General features: G+C 47.1%; 1 protein-coding gene across 1 annotated transcript; it reads right to left on the minus strand.

The window, feature by feature from the left end:
- Window positions 1-1668: 1668 nt before the first annotated feature.
- ARF1 (ADP ribosylation factor 1) lies at window positions 1669-14837 on the minus strand. Its single transcript, XM_015407153.1, has 4 exons — window positions 14659-14837; window positions 13527-13637; window positions 5613-5737; window positions 1669-3245 (listed from the first exon to the last, which is right to left on the minus strand). Exons 1-4 carry the CDS (start codon window positions 14804-14806, stop codon window positions 3084-3086), a joined length of 546 nt encoding a protein of 181 aa, XP_015262639.1. The 5' UTR covers window positions 14807-14837; the 3' UTR covers window positions 1669-3083.
- Between the last annotated feature and the right edge of the window lie 9452 nt (window positions 14838-24289).

Below are 24289 nucleotides of genomic sequence, written 5' to 3' on the forward strand. Positions count from 1 at the left end.
ATATCAGGTGCAATGCTTCCTCTAAGCTCTGGAGTCTTGTGAGCAAAAAATTCTACTCTGTGAGCTACTGGCATTAAAGTGGTGAGCCAGCGACTTGGCTGCTGCATCAATTAGTTGGCTCTGGAGCCCTCCTTCCCGAGCTAAGACAAAAATCTGTGAGCTGGAGGCTAAAAAACTGTGCGCTAGCTCACACTAACTCAGCTTAGAGGGAACACTGGTCAGGTGATCCCTTCAGCCATTTCGGCACACCTTCCTGGCAAATGGCCTGCGCCCATCCCGTCCCTGGAACCCAAAAGAAATCGAACCGGGCCTGTATCAAGCCCAAATTTGCAATGCGACACCACAATTGTGAGACAGGTCCTCTAAATGAAGAGCAAGGTTCGAATCCAGCAATACTTTTTTTTGCTATTTATAGCCCACCTTTCCCATTGGGACTTAAGGCGGGTTACAGAGAGCGAGCTGGCGCGGTTGACAAGATTTCCCAAGGTGCACGCCTTAGATTCTACGCTTTCTTGAAAAGTTTCTACCCTGGAAACCTGTTTGTTCTCTGAGGTGCTATTGGAATCTAATCTCGCTCTTCTAACTGCAGACCAAGACAGCTTTTCCCCACCTGAAACCTCCACCTAACAGGAAAAATCTGATCCCGGTCATAAGAACATAAGGGAAGCCAATGTTTGATCAGGCCAGTGACCCATCCAGTCCAACACTCTGTGTCACACAGTGGCCAAAAATACCAGGTGCCATCAGGAGGTCCAGCCAGGAGGACACTAGAAGCCCTCCCACTGTTGCCCCCCCCCCCCAAAGAATAAAGAGCATCCCTTGCCCCAGACCCAGAGTTCCTATCTATACCTTGTGGCTAATAGCCACGGATGGACCTCAGCTCCGTATGCTCATCTAATTCCCTCTTGAAGCCGTCCATGCTTGTAGCCGCCACCACCTCCTGTGGCCGTGAATTCCAAGTGTTCGTCACTCTTTGGGTGAAGCAGCACTTCCTTTTGTCTGTTCTAACCCGGCCGCTTAGCGATTTCATGGCGTGCCTGCGAGTTCTTGTCTTGTGAGAAAGGGAGAAAAGTACCTCTTTCTCGATCTGCTCTATCCCATGCATAGTCTTATAAACCTCATTACAGGGCTCTTTTTGTAGAAGCCCAGCAGGAACTCATTAGCATAATAGGCCACACCCAACTGCAGGAACTCATTAGAATATTGGGCCACACCCCTAACAGCACAGCACATTAGCCTATTAGGCTACACCCCCATATTACCAGAAGTGTGGTCATCCAGCCACACCCACCTTTCCCTTCTTATTGTTTACCTTGTTTGTTGCCAAAACCCAGGGCCTTTTTTTGTAGCAGGAACTCCTTTGCATGTTAGGCCACACACTCCTAATGTAGCCAATCCTAATGAGTTTCTGCTGTTGGGTGTGGCCTATTATGCTAATGAGTTCCTGCTGGGCGTGGCCAACTCAGGAGCTAGTGGGAACTCTGTTCCTGCCCAAAAATAGCCCTGAACCTCGATCATGTCCCCCCTCAGCCGTCGTTTCTCGGTCAATCCAACCTGCGACAACACACAGAGGAGCGTCCTTCAGAGCCCCGCAAAGATCACTCACGCAGTCCGGGCGAGGACCCCCAAAGCAGAAAGTGACACGCGCAGAAACACCATGGAACAGTTTTATTCAATCTGTATTTGGTTCCGATCCTGGCAAGATGGACAGGCAAAGCGTGAAAACGTCATGAAATAGTTAAGAGATTTTTATTCTAATAGCTTTTTAATTACAGTGCTCGTCTTGTCGAAATGAAAACTGAAAACAAGTATACAAAACAGTCGATTACGAACTGTGTTTTGAAAGCAAATAAGATTCCCCCCCCCACGACACTAAACAAACCAGTTCTGATAGTTCCTCAAGTTTAAAGTTTAAACAGCTCCAGCTTCTTCAGTGTTTTTATCAAAATACAAAAGAAAAAAAAAAGTTAAAGAGGTCTTTCTTGATGGCAAATCTGAACCTTGCAGTATGAGGGATGGCGAAGGGGTTTTCACACATATACAGATGGGAGATGGTTCCAAAAACGGCATCGAATACTTCTATTATGGAATGAAACTCCACGCTCTCATGCTTTTTACTTTACTTCCCCCCCCTAGACGCTACATTAGATGATCGGGATGGCGTTACTCACTCAAGTACAGTACTTGCTGACGGCAGGGCTTAGAACTGCTTAACGGACTGCTGTGCTCTGTGGAAAGAATTCTGCCTTTTGTGGAGGAGTTTTGCGCAAGAAAAGCCCAAAACATCGGGGGGGGGGGGAGAGAACCCAAAACCGAACAGATGGAGGTGACACCCCAACAGGATGCGACAGGGCCATTCCTGCCCGACTCCAAGAGAGCCACGGGACTGCGGTGTCTGTCTGCGAGCCGATTCCTTACTCTAGCTCTAACGGAAGAGGGCCTCATGCTCATGTTAATACGCACACAAAAAGTTGTCAAGCACAGAAAAGATCCAGAACGTCCCCTCGTTCTGTGACTCTTTTGAAAGATATTAAGTTGCTGGTATTCGAGTTGTGGCAGAACGACGGACAGATTTCGTTCAAATGTCTTCACTTTATTAAATGATCTGACACCTCGAGGCTAAAGAAAAAGAACCACAGAAGCCGCCGCCAAACCAGGCCTCTGCACAGACCTCACCAGCCGCGAGGGGTCGTAACTCGGCTCTAGCGGTTCCACTGGAAACCCTTCCTCTCAAACCCGCTCTCAGTCCCCCTTTCCCAGTACTAAACAGCGAGTCGATTTTCTTTACAATAAAAAAAAAGCTGAGTAATATTGCATAGGAGTACCAGAAATTGTCTCACTGGAAATGAGAACTATTTACATTAAATAAGAACCCTAACTGTTTTCAGGCTTGGATTTGCCACACGGACAGCGTGGTGAAGGACGTCCGGTGACAAAGAGAGAGGAAAACAGCTTCCGGCACTCAATCCCACAAAGTAGCATGGTTTGCCACGTTAGAGTAAAGCGAAGGGGTGGAGGAAGAGGAGATACGGAGGGGAGGGGGAGAGAGGGGGGGGAGAGAGAGAGGAAGAATTCTTAGGGCTTCATTTCTGATTTCGGAGCTGATTGGACAACCAGTCCAGTCCTTCATAGAGACCGTCCCCGCTAGTGGCGCAGGTGGCTTGGATGTACCAGTTCCTGTGGCGGAGAGAATGCAGTCCTAGTTTGTCTGTGATCTCTGCTGCATTCATCGCATTCGGCAGATCCTGAAACAGAAGCAACGCTTTAGAGAAACGCCTTTCCCCCCCCTTGAGGATCACAGGACGCGTCGTGGGCTTGAGCGACGGCACCTGTGCGTCACAAGAAGCGCCAACGAACCAGCCAAGTCAGAATTACCTCCACTTTCAGCGTGGGCAAAACCCCCCCAAAATTCCTTCCTGGCCCCCAAGGAGACCCAGGCGAATTCTATCTGGAGTCTTCAAAAGAACAGTGCAAATCTGAACTTCACCCAACCCAGATCCTGTCTAAACGTAGCAGGGCCCCGCTGCTCCCTGTCAAGCTCTTTCTAGCTTCAGGAGGGCCCAAGTGAAGCACCACGACTGACTTGGATAGCCCAGGCAAGCCCGGTCTCACCAGACCTTGGGAGCTAAGCAAGGTCGACTCTGGCAAGTACGTGGAAGGGTGGCCTTCAAGGTTGACTCTAGAGATGTGAAGGCCCGGAAAAACCCCGGAAAACTTTGGGGAAAAAAGGTTTTTTCCGTTTTTTCCCTGAAGCCTTTTTTGTTTTCCCCCGAAAAATTGGAAAAATTGAAAAAAGAAAATTGATTATGGAACATTTTATTTTAACACGATGAATAAAATATTTTAAGACAAGGTGTTTAAACATTTTCCAAATCATTTCTAAAAAATATGTATGGTATCAGATTGATCTAATTTCTGTGCACTGAGGACAAGCAAGTCCTAGGTTACAAACTGAACTCTCCAATGCAAGAACAAGATGCATTTCTTCCTTGAGGAGGTGCGATTGTCACAAGAAAAGACAAAGGTTTCAGTTTTGTTTTTTCATGTGGGTGGGTATTCTGTTTGAAATAATTGTTTGGATACACTCTATTTTTTAATTACGCTAGTTGTGATAATTTCATGCCATGTAAAAATGTCCATAGTCATATTTTATGTTCCTAAAGTGACAGAATGACTTTCAATCTGGAAAAGAAAAAAGAAGTGCTAATGTAGCGTTTTTCCCCCCCAATTTTCCCAAAAATGTCCGTTCCGCCCCCCCTTGGAAATTTTACATCTCTGGCCGACTCTGGCAAGTACTTGGAAGGGCGGCATTCAAGGAATACCAGGGCCGGGACGCAGAGGCAGGCAGACATCAAGCCACCTCTCTGAAATGTCCTAACCCCACTAGGGGTCGCCAGAAGTCACCATGACTTCCAGGCACACAAGCACACACGGGCTACCTCATGACAGGATCCCCGGCTCTGATCCAGCAGATACATGATCTGCACAGCACGCAATTTAAGCCATTAAAATCAGCGTAGATGTTGTGGGGCACAGAACAGCAAGTTTTCAGGGTGAGCACGGGCAAGGTGAGTGGAACGACACACTACTCAGTGCTGGCCGTATTCTGGAAAGAGAGCCACGTGCAGGAAGACACAGAGAGAAGCTCAAGTCTCGCATGCAGAATTAGGCATAAACGGTCTCTGCCTTGTTCACGGGACTTGGTCAACCAAGAGAAAAGGAAGCAGCAAGTCTGGTGACAGTAATCATGAGAAATGAGCAAGGCGAACCACTAGAATGCTGGAATAAACCCTGTTTTTTGTCGCCATGAGGTCTAGGAACACGTTTTAGAGGCGTTACATTTTTAGGATACCTGCCGAGTCCCACGGTAAAGCAACAGCTGGGCACGAGAAAGCTCATCTATATTAAAGAAGTCACTATTTCACGCTCCAAAAACAAGCCTGGGTGTGAATGCAACTTAAAATATGGGGACGCGGGGGTTAAAGAAATTAGAGCTGATGAGTACCTGATTTTAAAATTCCGTAAATTTTTCCGTTTAGGATACCCAATAAGAAGAGGAGGAGGAGAAGAGACTGGATTTATACCCCGCCCTTCACTCGGAGTCTCAGAGCGGCTTAGGAACTCCTTTCCCTTCCCCTCCTCACAACAGACACCCAGTGAGGTAGGTGGGGCTGAGAGAGCTCTGACAGAAACTGCTCTTTTTCAAGAACAGCTCTTATCAGAACTATGGCTTTGCCCAAGGTCATCCAGGAGCTGCAAGTGGAGGAGTGGGGAATCAAACCCGGTTCTCCCAGATTAGAGTCTGCACACTTAACCACTACACTGCTGTGTGTACACAAGCCTGTCTCTGTGTTTAAAGGGCTGTTTAGCTCAATAACGCTCTTGCGGGCATTGCAGTGCGGGGGGGGGGTCCTTAGGAGCTCACTAGTGATAGCCATAAGTACTCAGGGAATAGCCCACTCGACAGCTATGCCACTCGGCAGATCATGCATTTCCCCCTGGAAAGGCTTAGGATGCTCCAAGGCCACATTTGTGGCCAGCCATGGATTCCCTAAGGGACACCTTCTGGCTGGGCTGGGCTGGGCTGGGCACAGTCCCTTTGTAACACTCACCTGTTTGTTAGCAAACACTAAAAGGACAGCATCTCTGAGCTCGTCTTCCGCCAACATTCTCATGAGTTCTTCTCGAGCCTCGTTGACTCGTTCTCTGTCGTTGCTGTCAACCACAAAGATCAAACCTACAAAAGGAAGCAAGAGACTTATTAACTTTAGGATGGGCCGAGGGTCCTAATCCAACAATTCAAGGCAGAAGCGTCAGTGGTGTGTTGGTTTTTTTTAGACCAAGAGCCAAGCTTTGCCTTGCAACTGGATGTGGCAAACTTGGACCGTTGTTTTTCCCTTAATACAGATCTGGGGGAGTGACGGAAGGGTGAAGCTCAAGCATGGCACTGGGCCCATTGTCATCAGAAGAGTGCATGCAGACAGACAGCATGGCATAGTGCAGGGGTGTCAAACGTAAGGCCCGTGTGCTGGAAGAGGCCCACCCAGGACTCTTACCCGTCCCGCAAGCAACTGGTGTGTATGGAAATGTAAGGCACTCCCCCTTTTATGGTATCCCTTGGAAAAAACCCTAGTATCGCATTAAATACATTTATTGGGGCGTTTGTGGGTTCACTAAAGTAAAGGTAAAGGTTCTCTTGCTCGAAAGCCAGTCGAATCCGACTCTAGGGTTGCGGTGCTCATCTCCGTTTCAAAGCTGAAGAGCCAGCGCTGTCCGAAGACGTTTCCGTGGTCATGTGGCCGGTGTGACTAAACACCAAGGCGCACGGAACGCTGTTACCTTCCCACCGAAGTGGTACCTATTTATCTACTTGCAGTTTCTTGCTTTCGAACTGCTAGGTTGGCAGGAGCTGGAACTAGAGACGGGAGCTCACTCCATCATGTGGCAACTCAGGTCTCGAACTGCTGAACTACTGGCCTTCCACAGCCTGCAGTTCAGCGTCTTAACCACTTGAGCCACCGCAGCTCCACGTTGTGGGTTCACTGCTAGGAATAAATCTCTTTTGTTTGTATTTTGAGTAAGAAATAATATTGTTAATTGGGTTTGCCTGTGTCCTTTAAAAAGGTTATACCTCCGGTACCTGGCTTTACATTTTATGGCACACGTGGCCCGGCCTGACAGTGACATTTATGTCAGATCTGGAAGACCCAGATTCGAATCCCACTCGTGCCATGACAGACTGGTGGGTGACCCTGGCCAGTCTCACACACTCGGCCTAACCCACCTCACAGGGTTGTTGTGAGGATAAATAGGAGGAGAGCAGAATGATGTAAGCTGTTTTGGGTCCCTACTAGGGAGAAAGACGGGGTAAAAATGAAGTAAAGAAATGTATTTTTGGTGTTGGTTAATAACGGAGGCTGTATTCCTGGTCAAATACTCTGTTCAGTTCCTCACAATAACTGGTGTGACAACAATTTCCAGAGGCATTTGCTCAATTTTGTTAAGGGAGGATATTTTGGGGGATTTATCTATTTATATTTATTTATTGATCACATTTACACCCCGCCCTCCCCGCAATGCAGGCTCAGGGCGGCTCACAGACAGTGCATGAACACAGTTAAAACACATAAAAACATGTAAGAACAATTCATGATTAAAACAAATTCATAAAGTGCTGAAGACAGTTATTCAAGATGGCTTATTTCAGTGTACCGTTTATTGCGTGTTGTGGGTTTTAAATTTGAAACTGCCTGGAGCCATGGCAAATGGCAGGACTAAATATTTTAATCAATAGACGAAACTAAAAATTAAGCCAAAGAGCCGTGTTGGGAAAACTACCTAAAATATTTATTCTTAAAAAAACACACAAAACCTTTATTTTACAACTTCATAAAGGTTTTGGTTTTTAAAAAGTTTTTTAAAGAACAAACAAAGAAACACTGAAGAAAAAAGGATAAAGTGAGGAAAAATCCGAAGAGCCGTGAGGCAAAAAAGCGAACCGATCAGACCGATGAGAAAGAGGTCTTTCCAACGCGGCGGTAAGAAAGGAACTGGCGGGATGTCCGCGCCCTCCCCTCTGGGCATGCGCGGTGGGGTTTCTGCGCATGCCTGAGGTCTGGGCGCGAAAATCCGTTAAAAGAGCTTGCTACAATGCCGATCGATCCAGCGCGTGCGCACTAGATCCCATGGGTGTGAAGCACAGAGACCACATCGAAGATCCTTCGAATATTGTTGTTGTTCAGTCACAGCCGAGTTCGACTCTTCGTGACCCCATGGACCAGCTCCCGCCAGGCCCTCCTTTCTTCCGCCGTCCTCTGAAGTTGGCTCAATTTCATGTTTGTTGCATCGATGACACTGTCTAACCATCTCATCCTTCGAATATAATAGTGTCCAAAAGACTGCAAAAGTCCACAAAAAGGCAGAGGATGTCCCAAAGCACAAATAAACTTCTAACAGCCCAAAACGTCCTTCCCAGGTATGCCAGACGTTTCAAAGCAATCTTCTTCAGTTGTATGGCTGAAAATGGAACCCAATTGCCACAGCAATGTAGACACAGCTCATATCTCAAATGGAATCTGTGGTTTTGATTTCTACTGTTTACTTGTAAAAGTTGTGTATCTTTTGATGGTCTACCCTTGCGGTTTATATTTTTGCATACTATATATGCTTGGGTCCCTATTCTTTGGCTCTACTTAGAAAAGTGGCATAGACATTAGGCACATCCCTATGACACGGAAACACCTGAAAATCTTCCCTTGGCCTTCTATTCTTAGTACCGGAACTCCCTCATGTACAATGCCTGCAATCTGGTTGAAAGTTTCAGCATATCCAGGCTACTAAAACCACTTGCCTGGTATTTAAAATGAGGAGAATTATGCATGGCGTCTTGTCACTGCACTAGACAGAGGGGGCTGAGGTGACAGTTGAATGGGTGAGATCCTGGCTCATACGTCCGTCTTGGTGCTGTTATACATCTGTAACTCCTTTACTGTGCACGGAATATTTCATGAACATTTGGAGCCACAGAGAATTCAGTGATGCGCATAAACAAAGAGGAGTGGAATCGACTTCTGTGCAGAAATGAGCCAGTGCATTAGTTTTTCTGGAGATGCTGTAGCTCCAGGTCTCAATTCAGACAGATTTTCACACACTGAAACAAAGCGGCCTGGAAGACGGACGTCTAAAGGAGCGAGACAAGCAGCTGACAAGGACTCCCCTGTCTGACTGCATCAATGATGCAACAGCTCCGTGCACACAAAGCAAACTGTGAAAAGACGACATATGCTGATCTGTCAGCGCATCTGTTAAGTCAGCCCCGAGGGCTGGAAGAGACTCGCACCAGCGAGATGTGGGCTGTGATGCATGCGGCAACATCTTCGGCAGGCGAAACGCAAGCCAACACGCAGGAGAGACAGACTTAAAAAACAGCTGGAGAAGAAGTTTAGGTAAAAGTTCTCTGAAGTTTCCTCCAGTTGTTTGGGGAGACATTTAAAAGTACAGTCCTAAAAGTGATCTTTTCCATGTGTGTTCCAGAGTTCGAGGCGCCAAACCAGAACTTTCCTCGAGAGAACAGCTCTGACAGAACTACGGCTTGCCCAAGGTCATCCAGCAGCTGCAAGTGGAGGCGTGGGGAATCGAACCCGCTTCTCCCAGATTAGAGTCCGCGCACTTAACCACTACACTACAAGTGTAGTTAGGTAATTTTTAATCTCTGGGCTCAGCCTGGGTTTTATGTGACTGTGATTATGCACCCTGTCACATGTTATGTCTATTTTATGTACCTATTTTATCCCCCTTTTGTATCCTTTTGGTCAAGACTTCGGTCATATAGACCTGTAATAAATTGAATTGAATTGAATTAAATTAACCACACCACCAAACTGGCTCTCTTCCTCTTAAGGAAATCACGCACAAAATACAAAGTCCGGGTTCCGTTTATGGGTTAATAGTTTTCGTGGAGCTCAGATGCTTGGTCAATTTATGCTGAAGTCCATCAAGCACAGTTTTATTCTGCCCTTACTACAAGGGGGGCACCCATGATTCTCCCTTCCCCTTTTATCCTCACACCCACCTGGCGAATAATTAGGAAATAAAACATGTAAGCAGCTGCCAGCACAAAATGTAGACACGGCTCATACCTCAAATGGAATCTGTGGTTCTGAGGTCTACTGTTTACTTGTGAAAGATGTGTATTTTTTGATGCTCTACCCTTGCGGTTTATATTTTTGCATACTATATATGCTTGGGGTCCCTATTCTTTGGCTCTACTCAGGAAAGTGGCATAGACAGGAGGCACATCCCTATGACACGGGAACACCTGAAAATCTTCCCTTGGCCTTCTATTCTCAGTACCGGAACTCCCTCATGTACATGCCTGCAATCTGGTTGAAAGTTTCAGCATATCCAGGCTACTGAAACCACTGCCTGGTACTTAAAATGAGGAGAATTATGCATGGCGTCCGTCACTGCACTAGACAAGAGTGCACACCCAAAAAGAAAATTCACATAATGCCTTTTTATTATGTCCAATCACGCTGACAAAATATTGTGCCAGCTTCTGAGTTCTTGAGAATATCTTTATCAGGCAGATGTCGTAAAAAATAAAAGCGAGCGCCAGAAAAAGGCAGATGCTCCTGCCAGCTCCAGTGTTTCTGGGTGATGACAAGATGCGGTAACTTGTTTAACTGCTAGAGGTGCTAGATCCTGGCACTTCTGAGTGCCATCTGGATTTAACTGGACTGCATTTTCTGAACTGAGATGTGCCTCCACTGCTTACGTCTTCATGCTGGAATCGAACACCTCCAGAAGTTAAAACAAGTTAATATGCCTGTATAACACCACTAGAGCGGGCAGCAAGAGTCTGCCTTTTCCCTCCCCCACTTTTTATTTTTGCAGTATCTGCCCGATGAAGGGTGCATACAAACTCACAAGCTTGCACAAGATTTCGTGATACTTAGATTGGTCAAGTGGTTAAAACGCTGAACTGCAGGCTGTGGAAGGTCGGTAGTTCAGCAGTTCGAGACCCGGGTGCCGCATGACGGAGTGAGCTCCCTTCCCTGGCCCCAGCTCCTGCCAACCTAGCAGTTCGAAAGCAAGAAATTGCAAGTAGATAAACAGGGACCACTTCGGTGGGAAGGTCACAGCGTTCCGTGCGCCTCGGTGTTTAGTCACGCCGGCCACATGACCACGGAAACGTCTTCGGACAGCGCTGGCTCTTCGGCTTTGAAACGGAGATGAGCACCGCAACCCTAGAGTTGGACTCGACTGGCTTTCGAGCAAGGGGAACCTTTACCTTTACCTAGATTGGTCCCAATGAGTGAATAACTAGCACGAGGTCACCCTGGTGAGCCACACAGCAGAGCAGGGATAAGAACCTGAGTCGGATGTGGGACATACTAATCGCTACATCACACTGGCTCCAAAGGCATGAGTACATAACGCCTGATTTATTCTGCGTGGCACTTTCACTGATTTCAACACACTGTGCCTTGAATCATGTTGACAGGAAGCACTTTGGATGGCAGAACGCCACGCAACCACCCACAGATTAACAATCCCTTAATTCACTTGATCATTTTAACTGGTGAAGGGAAGGGAGAAGGAGCTCTTTCACTGACAAGGCTAGGAAAAAAGCCCCCACCTGGGGGGGGGGCAATCACTGCGTGCAGCAGAGTGAGAGCACTACTTTATGTTTACCAGAGGGGGTTACCTGGCATTTTTTCCTGGCCTCATCGTATTCTAAAGAAGGGTAATCTCTTGGCTACAGCCACAAGCAGAGCATCTTAAGTATCCCGTGCTCGAAAGCCTGTCGAATCCGACTCTAGGGATGCGATGCTTATCTCCGTTTCCAAGCCGAAGAGCCAGCGCTGTCCGAAGATGTTTCCATGGTCATGTGGCCGGCATGACTAAACACCAAGGTGCATGGAACGCTGTTACCTTCCCACCGAAGTGGTACCTATTTATCTACTTAACTTCTTGCTTTCGAACTGGTAGGTTGGCAGGAGCTGAGGCCAGAGACGGGAGCTCACTCCATCTTGCGGCACTTGGGTCTCGAACTGCTGAACTACTGACCTTGCGGTCTGCAGTTCAGCGTCTTAACCACTTGAGCCACCGCAGCCAATCAGAGCATCTTAAGAAGGAGCAAAACCTGACAGTCTGCGTATAGAAGTTGCCCAATAGAAGAAGAATAAGAAGAGAAGAGATTGGATTTATACCCCGCCCTTCACTACCCAAAGGTATCTCAGAGCGGCTTACAAACTCCTTTCCCTTCCCCTCCCCACAACAGACACCCTGTGAGGTGAGTGGGGCTGAGAGAGCTCTTGACAGAAACTGCTCTTATCAGAACTACGGCTTGCCCAAGGTCATCCAGCCAGGTGCAAGTGGAGGCATGGGGAATCAAAACCGGTTCTCCCAGATTAGAGTCCACACACTTAACCACTACACCAAACAAATAGAAGGTTGTCACTGGATAGAAGCATTACCTTCCACCTTAAATATTTTATTGAAATGTTGGAGCTATGGAGCAATGAGGTGACAGTTGACATGTAAATTTTTGGGTTACTAGGGAAACACAGTAGATGTTGTGGGAGCCATAGTACCTAAGGACCCCGTAGAAGCAATTTTAAGACACCTCCCAACAATTAACCTTTAAGTAGGATTTGAGCATATACTCAGTTATGGCTGGAAGAACTCTGTCTGCTCAATACTGGAAGAAAAAGTACAGCTCAATAAAGATGGATTGTTACCAGCTCTCTTAACTGAACTTGCTTGTGATGATTTGGCAAAGGAAGATGGAGAAATAGTGACGCTCCCTAATACACTGGGAAAGGTATTATGGGATGGGTCTCCCTGCACTAGACTGACCGAACAACTAGTTAGGGTTTTTGTTATGGAGGATACTTAATGGTTATATAGTTCACCATCTGTGTAATTTGTTTTATATTTATTCATTGTTACATTAAATGAGCTGCTGTACACATTGATGCCCCTGTACAGATCTATGGTGAAGCCTCGTTTGGAATACTGTGTACCGTTCTGGCTACGGTGTCCCAAAAAAGACACTGCAGACCTAGAAAAAGTACAAAAGAGGCCAACAAAGATGATTAGGGGGTTAAAGGCTTAAGAGTCTGGGAATTTTCACTTTAGGAGAGAGACAACTGGGGGGAAGGATGATAGAGGTTTATAAAGTTCTGCAGTCGGGTGGATAGAGTTGACAAAAGATAATTTTTTCCTCCCTCTCTCATAATACAAAAGGAAATGCTACTTGACATAGTGATTAAAATGTCGCATTTGCTGCCAGAGGATGTAGTGATGGCCACGGGAATAAACAGCTTTCAAAGGGGATTTGATAGATTCATGGAGGATAAGTCTATCAAATGGCTGCTAGCCACGGTGACTGAGGGGGACCTCCACATTCGGAGGCACTAATCCTCTGAATCCCAAGGCCAGGAGGCAGCACCGGGGAAAGGCGTCGACCTCCCTGCCCTGTTGTTGGCCCTCCAGAGGAACTGGTTGGCCACTGTGTGAGACAGGAGGCTGGACTGGATGGACCCTCCCTGGTCTGACCCAGCAGGGCTCTTCTGATGTTCTTCTCAGGGGAAGGCCTCGGCCTCTCTGCCCTGTTGTTGGCCCTCCAGGGGAACTGGCCGGCCCCTGTGTGAGACGGGAGGCTGGACTAGAAGGACCCTCCCTGGTCTGATCCAGCAGGGCTCTTCTGATGTTCTTCTCAGGTGCCCTATTGCCACAAGCTTTGTTAGTCTTGAAGGTGCTACTGGACTCCTGCTCTTTTCTACTGCGATAGTTCTGGTGGACAGACCTGCATAGCATAGAGGACTGGAAACAAACACCATCACACCCAGTATTGAAGCAAGCAATGGAAGGTGGCCGAGAGATTCCCTGGACTTGAGAGACTCCTGATGACATCACGGTCGAGCAGGAACTGAGGAACGCCCAAGAAGCCTGACGGAACTTCTAAGTGGGCTTCTACAAATACAGATAGCATGTGGACCGTTCGGGGCACCACTCACCTTGAGTATTCTGGAAATAATGGCGCCAGAGTGGTCTGATCTTATCCTGGCCACCTACATCCCATACTGTGAAGCTAATGTTCTTGTATTCTACTGTTTCTACGTTGAAACCTGAAATAGAAGTAGCAGAAGAGATTAGGACTGGTTAACAGGTCGAAGGACCTGTGTTTCCCCATGAGATGTGCAGCAAGGCAGACAAGTCAATAATTTGTTAATGCTCTCCCACAGCACTTCGTTACTTGCGATACACGCCAATTCCTTACTTCACAAATGAGCTTCAAGCAACTGCTTTGGCACTGGTTCTTTCCAATTTAAAATGGCGAGAATGAAGGCCAGAAATCCCCCAGATACTGGGCCTGAAGACATTATTCTGTTCTGGAAAGGCATTAAAAATGGAAGGGGAGCTGGTAGTGTGCATGGTATTACTACCACCTAATCAACATTTGCTAATCGTCATAAAGCGATTGGGCTAACTTCACTTACTTAACTGTGTTATGCTGTGTTTTCCCCTGATATCTGCAACCATCTGAGTTGGCCCATTTTAACCATCAAAACGAGGCAGTGGAACACAACAGCACTTCTGCCAACCTTTTCAACGGACCGCCAGTCTCAGGGTCTAAAAACGTTGGGAAGGGAGGACATGGCTCTCCATCCTTTAGAATGAAACACAACTGCCATGGATCTTAGGGCTAACTTTTACAGCACTGAACATAACTCCTGCCTTAAGGGCCAGAGCAGGCATTTTCTCTCTTGTAAAATGAGCTTCATTAATTCTTGTGATAGCTCACAAAAGCTGCCCCCAAATCTTCTTCCTTCCTCATCTCAGGATCGCTATGGATTGTCAACTTTCCCCCCTCAAAGGCTGTACTATGAAATTGCCAGATGGCGGAGAAATGCCTTGAGAACACCCCCTGCCTCCAGAGGAACTGGTCAGCCAGTGTGTGAAACAGGATGCTGGACTAGATGGGCCACTGGTCTGATCCAGCAAGGCTCTCCTACTATGTCCGTATGCCTCTCAAAGTCACTATCGCTACACAAAAAGGCACCACAATTCCATAATTTGATGTGGAAGATGGTGCTTTACTATGACTGCAGTTGCAGTAGAAAGCGGCTGAAGTTTAAACCGTCTTACCTATAGTAGGGATGGTAGTTACTATTTCACCAAGTTTTAATTTGTACAAAATAGTAGTCTTTCCTGCAGCATCCAGGCCGACCATAAGTATGCGCATTTCCTTTTTGCCAAAAAGGCCTTTGAAGAGGTTTGCGAAAATATTCCCCATGCTGGAGTATGGAATTCACTCACTGGCCAAAGAAATCTAGATAAAAGAAAATTCAGGACAATTAGCTCCGTGCAGCAACAGGAATACACACAACCCAATCCTCCGTAGCTATTTGCATTGGATTCAATGAAGCTTACACTTCAAATATGTATTGTGGCATTATGAGTATGGGAAAGGATGCCGGTCCACTGAAAAAACTGCTTAATATAGACATCTGTGTACGGACAGGGCTTTCAAACAGAAGAATAGGGGCACTCACGAGGACCTGTGGGAGAAACAGTATCATTTTATTTCCCCCTGAATCCTGTCTCCATACTATTTCTTCTTTCTGTCTTCCTGGCTGCCCCCATATCCTCCCCCCCTTTACCTGCTTCCTTCCCTCCTGCCCACTCACCGACCAACCTCTATTTGCCTGTCTTTGACTGTAATCACTTCATTTCTACTTCACCTTTCTCAACAATGGGGACCCGAAGCAGCTTATGCAATTATAGCAAAATGTTGTATGAAGTAGTACAGCTGGTTTTAGTTCGTTTTATTAATGTTACGACGGCTAAATGTTCTCCTCCAAGTTGGTTTTGTGTATTCTGTATTTTAGTTTGTATTGTTGTTGTAAACTGTTTTTCTTAATTAAAAAAAAAGCAGCTCAAATCATTCTCTTCCCTGAGGTCAATTAGGCTGGGAGAACTGACCTAAAATAACCCAGCAAGCTTCTGTGGCAAAGTGGGGATTAGAACCCAGGTCTCTCAGATCTTAGTGTTACGCTCTAACCACTGCACCACACTGGCTCGCAGATTTTCCTCCTTCCCTCTTCCTGGCAGCCTTCTCCTAGGAAAAGTCTGGCCAACTTGCAAAAGCTGTGCAGTAGCAAGTTGCTCTGTTCAATGATGTGGTGGCCTCTGGCCAGGCCCACCAGAGTTGCACAGGCACGGGGGCGGGGGGGTATTTGACCTTTCCTCACTTACAGCCTGCTAACCTAAAACAACTTCTCACTCGCAATGATAAACTCCTTGGCAGCAGGGCCGGCTCACCCACTAGGCGAACTAGGCACTCGCCTGGAGTGCTGGGCCCTGGATGGGGCACTGAGCTGTGCCTCCCCCCCCGCCAAAAGCCCGCGAGCAGCTCTCCAAGTGTCAGCACTTCGCTAATTGGGGAGAGGCATCCGATGAGCATCCCCCGCCTGGAGACAGGACCCCCCCCACCTTCCTCCCAAACTGCCTTTGGAAGCAGAGCACGAGAGAAATCTCTCTTCCATCTTGAAGGGCGCTGCAGGAACATGTGGGGCGTGCTCGCTGGGTCTGACAGCTGCGGAGGGGGAGGAGTCGGCGGCGGCGGTAGCAAAAGGGTGGCTGGCTCCAGAGGTCTCCAGGCCCCACCGGGAGTTTGGCATCTACGCCATAAGGCAGCCTCGCCTAGGGCACAGAAACACCTCGAGCCGGCCCTGCTTGGCAGTCACATGGACTCTGGTACCAAGGCCTGCAACAAATCAAGATGCCAGCGTTGCTCTCATATAGATCCTAGCAACACCAACAGCAGACCCAGCAACATCAGCCAGACCATCTCAGGTTCATATACCTGCTCATCCTCTTATGTCATCTATGCCATCACGCATCGGCAATCCCCCTCCACCCTCTACACCGAACAAACAGGCCAGTCCCTATGGCAAAGAATTAATGGACAGATGTCTGACATTAGAAACCACAACATTCAAAAACCAGTGGGGGAACATTTTAACTTTCCAGGACGTTCGGTTGCTGACCTAAAAGCAGCAGTTTTCTTACAAAGGAATTTCAAAGGAAGCTCAAGACAATGCATCCTCCTGGACTGCAGAGAGGTAGTAGGTGTGGAGAAATCAGCATTGGTAATGAGACACGAAACCTAGGTCTCAGTTCAGTCCAGGAGGATGCATTGTCTTGAGCTCTGAAATCACTCCGCTTTCCAATATATAGGGTGGAAGAACTCACATTCTCGTGTCTGAAGAAGCGAGCAATGACTCAAGAAAGCTCATACCCCACCATAAATGTTGTTAATCGTTAAGGTGCTATTGGACTCCTTTCTATGGCATTATGTTGTCTGGTAGCCACTGCCACTCCTCGGTGACTTGTGGAATTTGCATAGTAGCAAGTTGTCTGGCGGCTACTGCTGACCCTAACCCAACAAGTCTACCCCCCAGGGAAAAGAACAGTGGTGGACTGGGAGGTCAAAACAACCCTGGAAAAGACCCCACACCCCCAGCCTTTCATTAACAGAAAACAAGGTTAGAAAGCTGCCAATCCCATTGTGGCTTCCAAGTAACCCCCACAATGCTCAGTGTGTCTTCTATGATGCTGTTAATGCTCTTGCTTGTTTTATTGGCATTAGTCTGTTCTTAGTGGCTTTCAATGGTTGCATTTTACTGGCTTTGTTCTATCATCTTAGGTCTTGAGCTGTTCTCTGAAGAGGATAAAGTAAAGGTAAAGGGGTTCCCTTGCTCAAAAGCCAGTCGAATCCGACTCTAGGGTTGCAGTGCTCATCTCCGTTTCAAAGCCAAAGAGCCAGCGCTGTCCGAAGATGTTTCCGTGGTCATGTGGCCGGCACGACTAAACACCAAGGCGCACGGAACGCTGTTCCCTTCCCACCGAAGTGGAACCTATTTATCTACTTGCAATGTCTTGCTTTCGAACTGCTAGGTTGGCAGGAGCTGGAACTAGAGACGGGAGCTCACTGTCATGCGGCAACTCGGGTCTCGAACGGCTGAACTACTGACCTTCCACAGCCTGCAGTTCAGCGTCTTAACCACTTCGAGCCACCGCAGCTCCTATGAAGAGGCTACATATACATTTTCTAAACAAATCAATTATAAAATAAATAACACACTGCACAATATTTTAAAAAGTCAAATCAAAGACGATACAAGAGCTGATGCTTGGCTACTTCATCGGGCATAGGAAAAAGGAACGATTACAAACCATGGCATGTGGCTTTTGTAAAGTTTTATTAGAATGGTACCATTCATTCCTGGCCTTCTTACTTAGCAAAAAGACCCATGGTTAGCGGAGGAAGAGCCATTTCACCACCGCTGCACATTCTGTATTTATTTTAGAGAATTAGTTCTTATCTAAGTGCTGACTGCAGAGATGAGTCAACATGAGGGCCACCCCCGTTAGAAAAATTTTTTAACAGTAATAACATGACAAACTCAATTAGCTGTGCTTCTTTTTGCTTCTCAACAGTCACTGACACACCTTGCTTGACTAACAGAAGGGCTGCAGAAGTAGAAGTGAAAGCAGGCTCCATTGTGTGGCCAGGTTTCCCTACTAATCCCCCACCACCACCCAAAACTTTAGGTGCTGAACATACACAGCCCTTTGTGGGGTGATCCAGTGAATTTTGATGAGGGCTGCCCCCCATTCATTCTAGCCATCTGACGGCTTATTACGCTATATAAAAGTTATGCACTTCTAACATTTAATACCTCAATGTCAAGGTAAGGCTAACTGTTTAACTTGTCTTTCAAGGTCCTGGTGTCATTAGAAGACCAGGGCAGGTGGCAACCATAGACAGCCCCCTCTTATCACTCAAGTAAGGCGTGCCAGTGACTGTTGGGACTCCCCCACATTTTGGCCAGAAGTGGCCAAAATCAAATGCTTGGAAACTTCGCCTCAGTCTGGCGAGTTAAGGAATTTCTTTCAATCATCAGAGGACAGAGTGATGATTCACAGGGGAGTCACGCTCTGTCAAGCTGAGCTTCAGTCAAGAGACTCAACCCTTCGACTTCCCTGTGTGCCCAAAACGAAAGGTATTGTTCTGTTTGGTGCTCTGAAAAGAAATACTGGGAAATTATGAAGTTTGAAAAAACTGTGGAATAAATGCCCAAAGTTAGCAAGAAGGCGTTCGATTCTACTTTCTGACTATGGAGTAGGTATTTTTCAGAAACCCAACATTTCCAATGACATCCAAGACAGAGACCTACTAAACTATATGTTCACTACAACAAGGAAAGTAACTGAATTATCTTAAGTAATCCCCACTCTGCCATGGAAGCTTGTTGGGTGACTTTAGACCAGACACACACCCCCAGCCTAACCTACCCCACAGGGTTGTTGTGAGGCTAAATGGAGGTGAGAATTGTGTAAGTCACTTTGAGGCTGCGGTCTCACACACACTAAATAACCCACTACCCACTTTCAGCTAGTTTGGTGTCGTGGTGAAGTGCGCGGACTCTAATCTGGGAGAACCGGGTTTGATTCCCCACTCCTCCACTTGCACCTGCTGGATGACCTTGGGCAAGCCATAATTCTGGCACAGCTGTTCTTGAAAGACAGCAGTTTCTGTCACAGCTCTCTCAGCCCCACCTACCTCTCAGGCTGTCTGTTGTGGGGAGGGGAATAAATCCAATCACCACCCCCACCCCTGCCTAGGTCCCTCAGTGAGGAGAAAGGTGGGGTATAAATGACGATACATAAAATTAAGCAGCAACTCTTACTTCTACATAGCTGGTGTCTGAATAATGAGTAGTAAATACAAATAGCATAACATGTTCAGCATTCAAAGCACATTTATATCCATTTACCTTGTGACACTTACAACACCATGACAAGGCAAGCCAGTGCTTTCCCCATATCACAGACTTAATAAAAGCGGCTGAAAGAACAGCTAGCCCAAGGCCATCTACTGAGTCCATAGCAGGGGGAAGAACTGAACCGAAAGCCTCTTGGATCACACTGTATTGTTCTAATGCACCAGCTCTGAGTCCCAATCCACAGGCAAGGGCTGATTTGGACTACCAGTCAGGCTTAGAATACACAGCTGAAGAAGTGCTCATTAATCTTGTTTAGGAGCTGCCATGCAGGAAGATGCAAATGCACACTGGACTTCTGCTGCATGCACAAACACTGGGGCTCTCCAGGCAGCGGCTGCATGCAATACATCCTGTAATCTGACAATGCATGACAGTATGTCTCACAAAGCTGTATGATTGCACAAATCTGAAGCAACAGAACAAAGTTTGAGTCCAGTGGCATCCTTAAGACTGACAAAGTTTAATTCTAGGCATAAGCTTTTTGTGCCTCTCTGAAGAAGTGCGCATGCACAAAAAAGTTTATACCCATTATGCTCTATGTTAGTCGAGCCAAAGACTGGCAATCGCCTCTGGCTAGACTTTTGACTATTAGTATTAAGAAAAATAAAGTATGAAAGTAAATGACTAAAATTAGTGTGTGCATTTAAGATCCTAAGTCTGGCACATAAAGTCAGGAAACTCCAGAGATTTCAGACGACTGTGGCGTTCCTGAGCAGACAACATTTCAGGTTTTTCAGGATTTACTTACCGTAAATTTGACATAGAATCTCATTTCACTGCCACGTGAGATTCTTTGGAACTTCAAGAAGCTATGAATTAAGCATTACAGTAATGTGACTCTGTGAAGAGGATACTATGGCACAGTGCATTCAAAACAGCTCTACCTAAGGGACTGGATCCTTCTAGAATGCTCTGCAGGCTCACGGAACTTCCCACCAGTGCTAGAGGGGCCCTCGTGTGGGTGGACCACCCCTTCCATTAGAGAGACCTGCTGGCACCAGCAGAATAAATGAGCAGGATACAATCCAATATTTAGAAGTTTACTGTACTTCTAGATTTAAATAAAGGTGATATGAGTCATAAAGACAAATGGGTCGATAAGACATAAATAAATTTTTCATTGTTTATTTGAGTTATGTCCTGCCTTTCTCCCTAGTGGTGATTCAAAGCATCTTACATCATTTTCTCCTCTATTCTATCCTCACAACAACCCTGTGAGGTAGGTAAGACTGGCCCAAGGTCACCCACCAAGTTTCCAAGGCACAGTGGGGATTCGAACCTGGGTCTTCCAGACCCTAGGCCTGACACTCTAACCAATTTGCTGCTAGAAACGCAGGAACATACAGGTCGGCTCTCACAAGCTTTTTGTTAGATCTCACCCAAGTCTCCGACTTCCTACAAAGCCCCCATCCCACATAGCCTTTGTTCAGGGATGTCCCATGATCCACAGCACAGCCCTTTTGAGAATCTGGGGAAAAGGGAATAAAAAGCTGCTTTGATCTAACTCAGATTTACAAGTGGGCCTTCAAACAACCACAGAGGCCACCTTAAGTCGTATAGTAACTTAATAGTTTTACTATTTTCGAAAATAACAACCAGAACACATTGCTTATATTTAGGTAACAATGCCCTTGCCCTTCAAAGGTTTGCCTCTTTTCTCCAAGGTCGGGGACAAAGGGTGGCGATAGGGGACCAGCGGTCCCGCAGACATCCCCTTGAGTGTGGGGTGCCTCAGGGGGCTGTGCTATCCCCGATGTTGTTTAACATCTACATGCGCCCCCTTGCCTAGAGTTGTGGGCTTGGGTGTCATCAATATGCGGATGACACCCAGCTCTATCTGATGTTAGGCGGCCAGTCGAACTCTGCCCCGGATTACCTCCATCGGGCATTACAGGCTGTGGCTGGGTGGTTCAGACTGAGCCGGTTGAAACTAAACCCGGCAAAGACGGAGGTCCTGGGCCTGAGTTGGATCGGTTCAGGGCTGGGGCTCCCACTCCCGACCTCCGATGGGGTGCCTCTGGTGCCAGCGTCGGAGGTTAGGAGTTTGGGTGTGCTCCTGGACTCCTCTTTAACGATGGAAGCCCAGGTGGCAGCCACTGCCAAGTCGGACTTGTATCATCTTCGGCTGGCTCGGCAGTTGGTCCCCTTCCTTGACTGCGATGACCTGGCCACAATGATCCATGCAACCGTCACCTCGAGGTTAGACTACTGTAACGCTCTCTACTTGGGGCTGCCTTTGTCGCAGATCTGGAAGCTGCAGCTAGTGCAGAATGTGGCAGCCAGGCTGCTGATGGGTGTCTCTAGGAGGGATCACATTCGGCCTGTGCTGAAAGTGCTGCACTGGCTGCCAATAGCGTACCGGATTCGCTTCAAAGTGCTGGTTCTTACCTTTAAAGCCCTGTATGGCCAGGGTACGGCTTACCTAAGGGACCGCCTTTCCCCATATGCTCCCCCATGGGCACTACGGTTGGGGAGTCAACATCTGGAAATTCCAGGCCCCAGGGATATTACATTTGCTGTTACCAGAACCAGGGCATTTTCAGTGGCGGCTCCTACCTGGTGGAAGGAGCTCCCGGCAGAGATCCGGGCCCTGCAGGACCTTTCTCAGTTCTGCAGGGCCTGTAAGACGGAGCTCTTCCGCCAGGCTTTTGAGTAGGAGCCGCCTCTACTACTATTCCACCACCGCTATGTATGCAGCATCGCACCACTACCACCAATATGTGGTTCCATCGGGGCGCAAGGTGACCCTCGACGGAGAAGGGACTACAGGCTACTGGAACGTTGCCACTGGACTAAAATCTACCCCATCTTGCGATAAATGGAGCACTGACACTTTGTTGTTGTATTATATTGTTTTATTGTTAGGCTGTTTTAACTCTGGCACAGGGAGGGCAGGATATAAATCCAAAAATAAATAAATAAATGCTCGTAAGTCTAGACAGGGTTTTTTGTACAACCTGTAGACAACCCCCCACCCCGATTTTTCAAACAACTGCTGGCTGGAACAAACACTAGAAGGTACTTCCTGGATCTTTTTGTTCCTGTTATAGCCTGCCCCATCTCCTTTGTCATAACTGCTCTGCCCACGGAGAATTGAAACTAAAAGGACAGGAAGTTTCTGGGCAGACTGATTTACTCCACAAAACTGAAAATAAATGCCAGTGTTGTACAACTGACAGGGAGTCAAAAATGTATGATTAGAGAAGCAGAAGAAGAGTGGATTTATACCCCGCCCTTCCCTTGGGAGTCTCAGAGGAGCATACAAACTCCATTCCCTTCCCCTCCCCACAACAGACACCCTGTGAGGTAGGTGGGGCCGAGAGAGCTCTTTCAAGAACAGCTCTGACAGAACTATGGCTTGCCCAAGGTCATCCAGCAGCTCCAAGTGGAGGAATGGGGGACCAAACCTGGTTCTCCCAGATTAGAGTCCGTGCACTTCACCACAACATCAAACTGAAATAACCAGATATCAGGTTATTAGTAGGCTAAAATAGAGATGGATAAGTGGACCACATCTAGGGTAACTCACACCCCTGGAATTGTTAATTACATGAACTACACATTGAGTGATGACTGACAAAGGTCCCCCCCCCCCCCATCGCTTTTTTACAACATTAGACAGGAGTCAAATTTGCTTTTAAGAGTGTAAATTTCATTTTAAATTACGTTATAACTAGGAAATCTGTAACTGAAATGTTGGCGAATGTTGCTCAAGTATTCGTGACTGGCGATCTTCAGTCATGCTGAAACCATTCCTCCTACTGGAACATGCTTCTCTCAAGCATTGTATTTATAGTATTCACTAATTAAAGCCTATTGGCCTGCAGTTTAGGGGTCGGTTTGCAAAATGTTTACATGACGAGCCCTGTCATTATGGTTTCAACTTTCTAGGGAATTCTGACAAAAACCTCACCCTCACCCAACAGCTATATGTATGGACTGGTAACTTCCATTTCAATGTATCTGAAGCAGTATGCATGCACTCAAAAGCCTTGAATAAAACTCTATTGGTCTTAAAAGTGCCACTGGACTCGAATTTCATTCTGCTGCTTCAGACCAACACAGCTATCCATCTGACAAAACCCTGTTTACCGGAATGACCAAAGGAAGCACTTGGCTAAAGTATGGAAGTGTCTTTATATTTTCTCTCTTCCCAGTGTCTTTCAAGGCCTCCTAAATTGCTGTAGAATCTACATTTAATTTGGAAGACCTGAGGCGCGGGGGGGGGGGGAGAGACAGGGGGGACGGGACGACAGAACAGAGAAAACAAGTCCATCATCAGGTAAAAATTAAAGAATGAGAAGCTAAAATATGCCACAGTAAAAAATAAGGTAAAGGCTTGAAAGCTAGTCGAATCTGACTCTAGGGGGTGGTGCTCATCTCTGTTTCCAAGCTGAAGAACCAGCGCTGTCTGAAGACTTCTCTGTGGTCACATGGCCGGCATGACTAAAGGTCGAGGCACACAGAACGCTGTTACCTTCCCACTGAAGCGGTACCTATTTATCTACTTGCAATTTCTTACTTTTGAACTGCTAGGTTGGCAGGAGCTGGGGCCAGAGACGGGAGCTCACTTCATCGTGCGGTGCTAGGGTCCCGAACTGCCGACCTTCCGGTCTGCAGCTCGGCATCCTAACCTCTGAGCCACCGCACCTCCCAACAATGCCACAGTAGTAACGCTGTAAAATTTCTCAAGTTTACAGCATGCACAAACTGCTTCACTAAGTGTTCCTCTGGCAATGATCCGCTGTTGCATACCAGCAAGTTTCTTGAATACCTCCTATAACCAGTTCCGCACATGAATTCCTGAACTCTATTTCTCCTTCTTCCCAATACTGCCCTGCCTCAATTTCTCCTGCCGTCCCTGCAATCCTTTCAGCCCAGTCCTCCTCTAACTTCAAAACTGTGAGCTTCTGTGGTTAATCTAC

This window comes from Gekko japonicus, unplaced genomic scaffold (assembly GCF_001447785.1).
Source record: "Gekko japonicus isolate JY-2015 unplaced genomic scaffold, Gekko_japonicus_V1.1 scaffold3576, whole genome shotgun sequence".
Lineage (NCBI taxonomy): Eukaryota > Metazoa > Chordata > Lepidosauria > Squamata > Gekkonidae > Gekko > Gekko japonicus.

Coding starts and splice junctions, on each gene's coding strand:
- ARF1 (XM_015407153.1), bottom strand. CDS start 14,806: ATGGGGAATATTTTCGCAAACCTCTTCAAAGGCCTTTTTGGCAAAAAG. Junction 13,638..14,658: donor AACTACCATCCCTACTATAG/GTAAGACGGTTT, acceptor CTTCTATTTCAG/GTTTCAACGTAGAAACAGTA. Junction 5,738..13,526: donor TTATTTCCAGAATACTCAAG/GTGAGTGGTGCC, acceptor TTCCTTTTGTAG/GTTTGATCTTTGTGGTTGAC.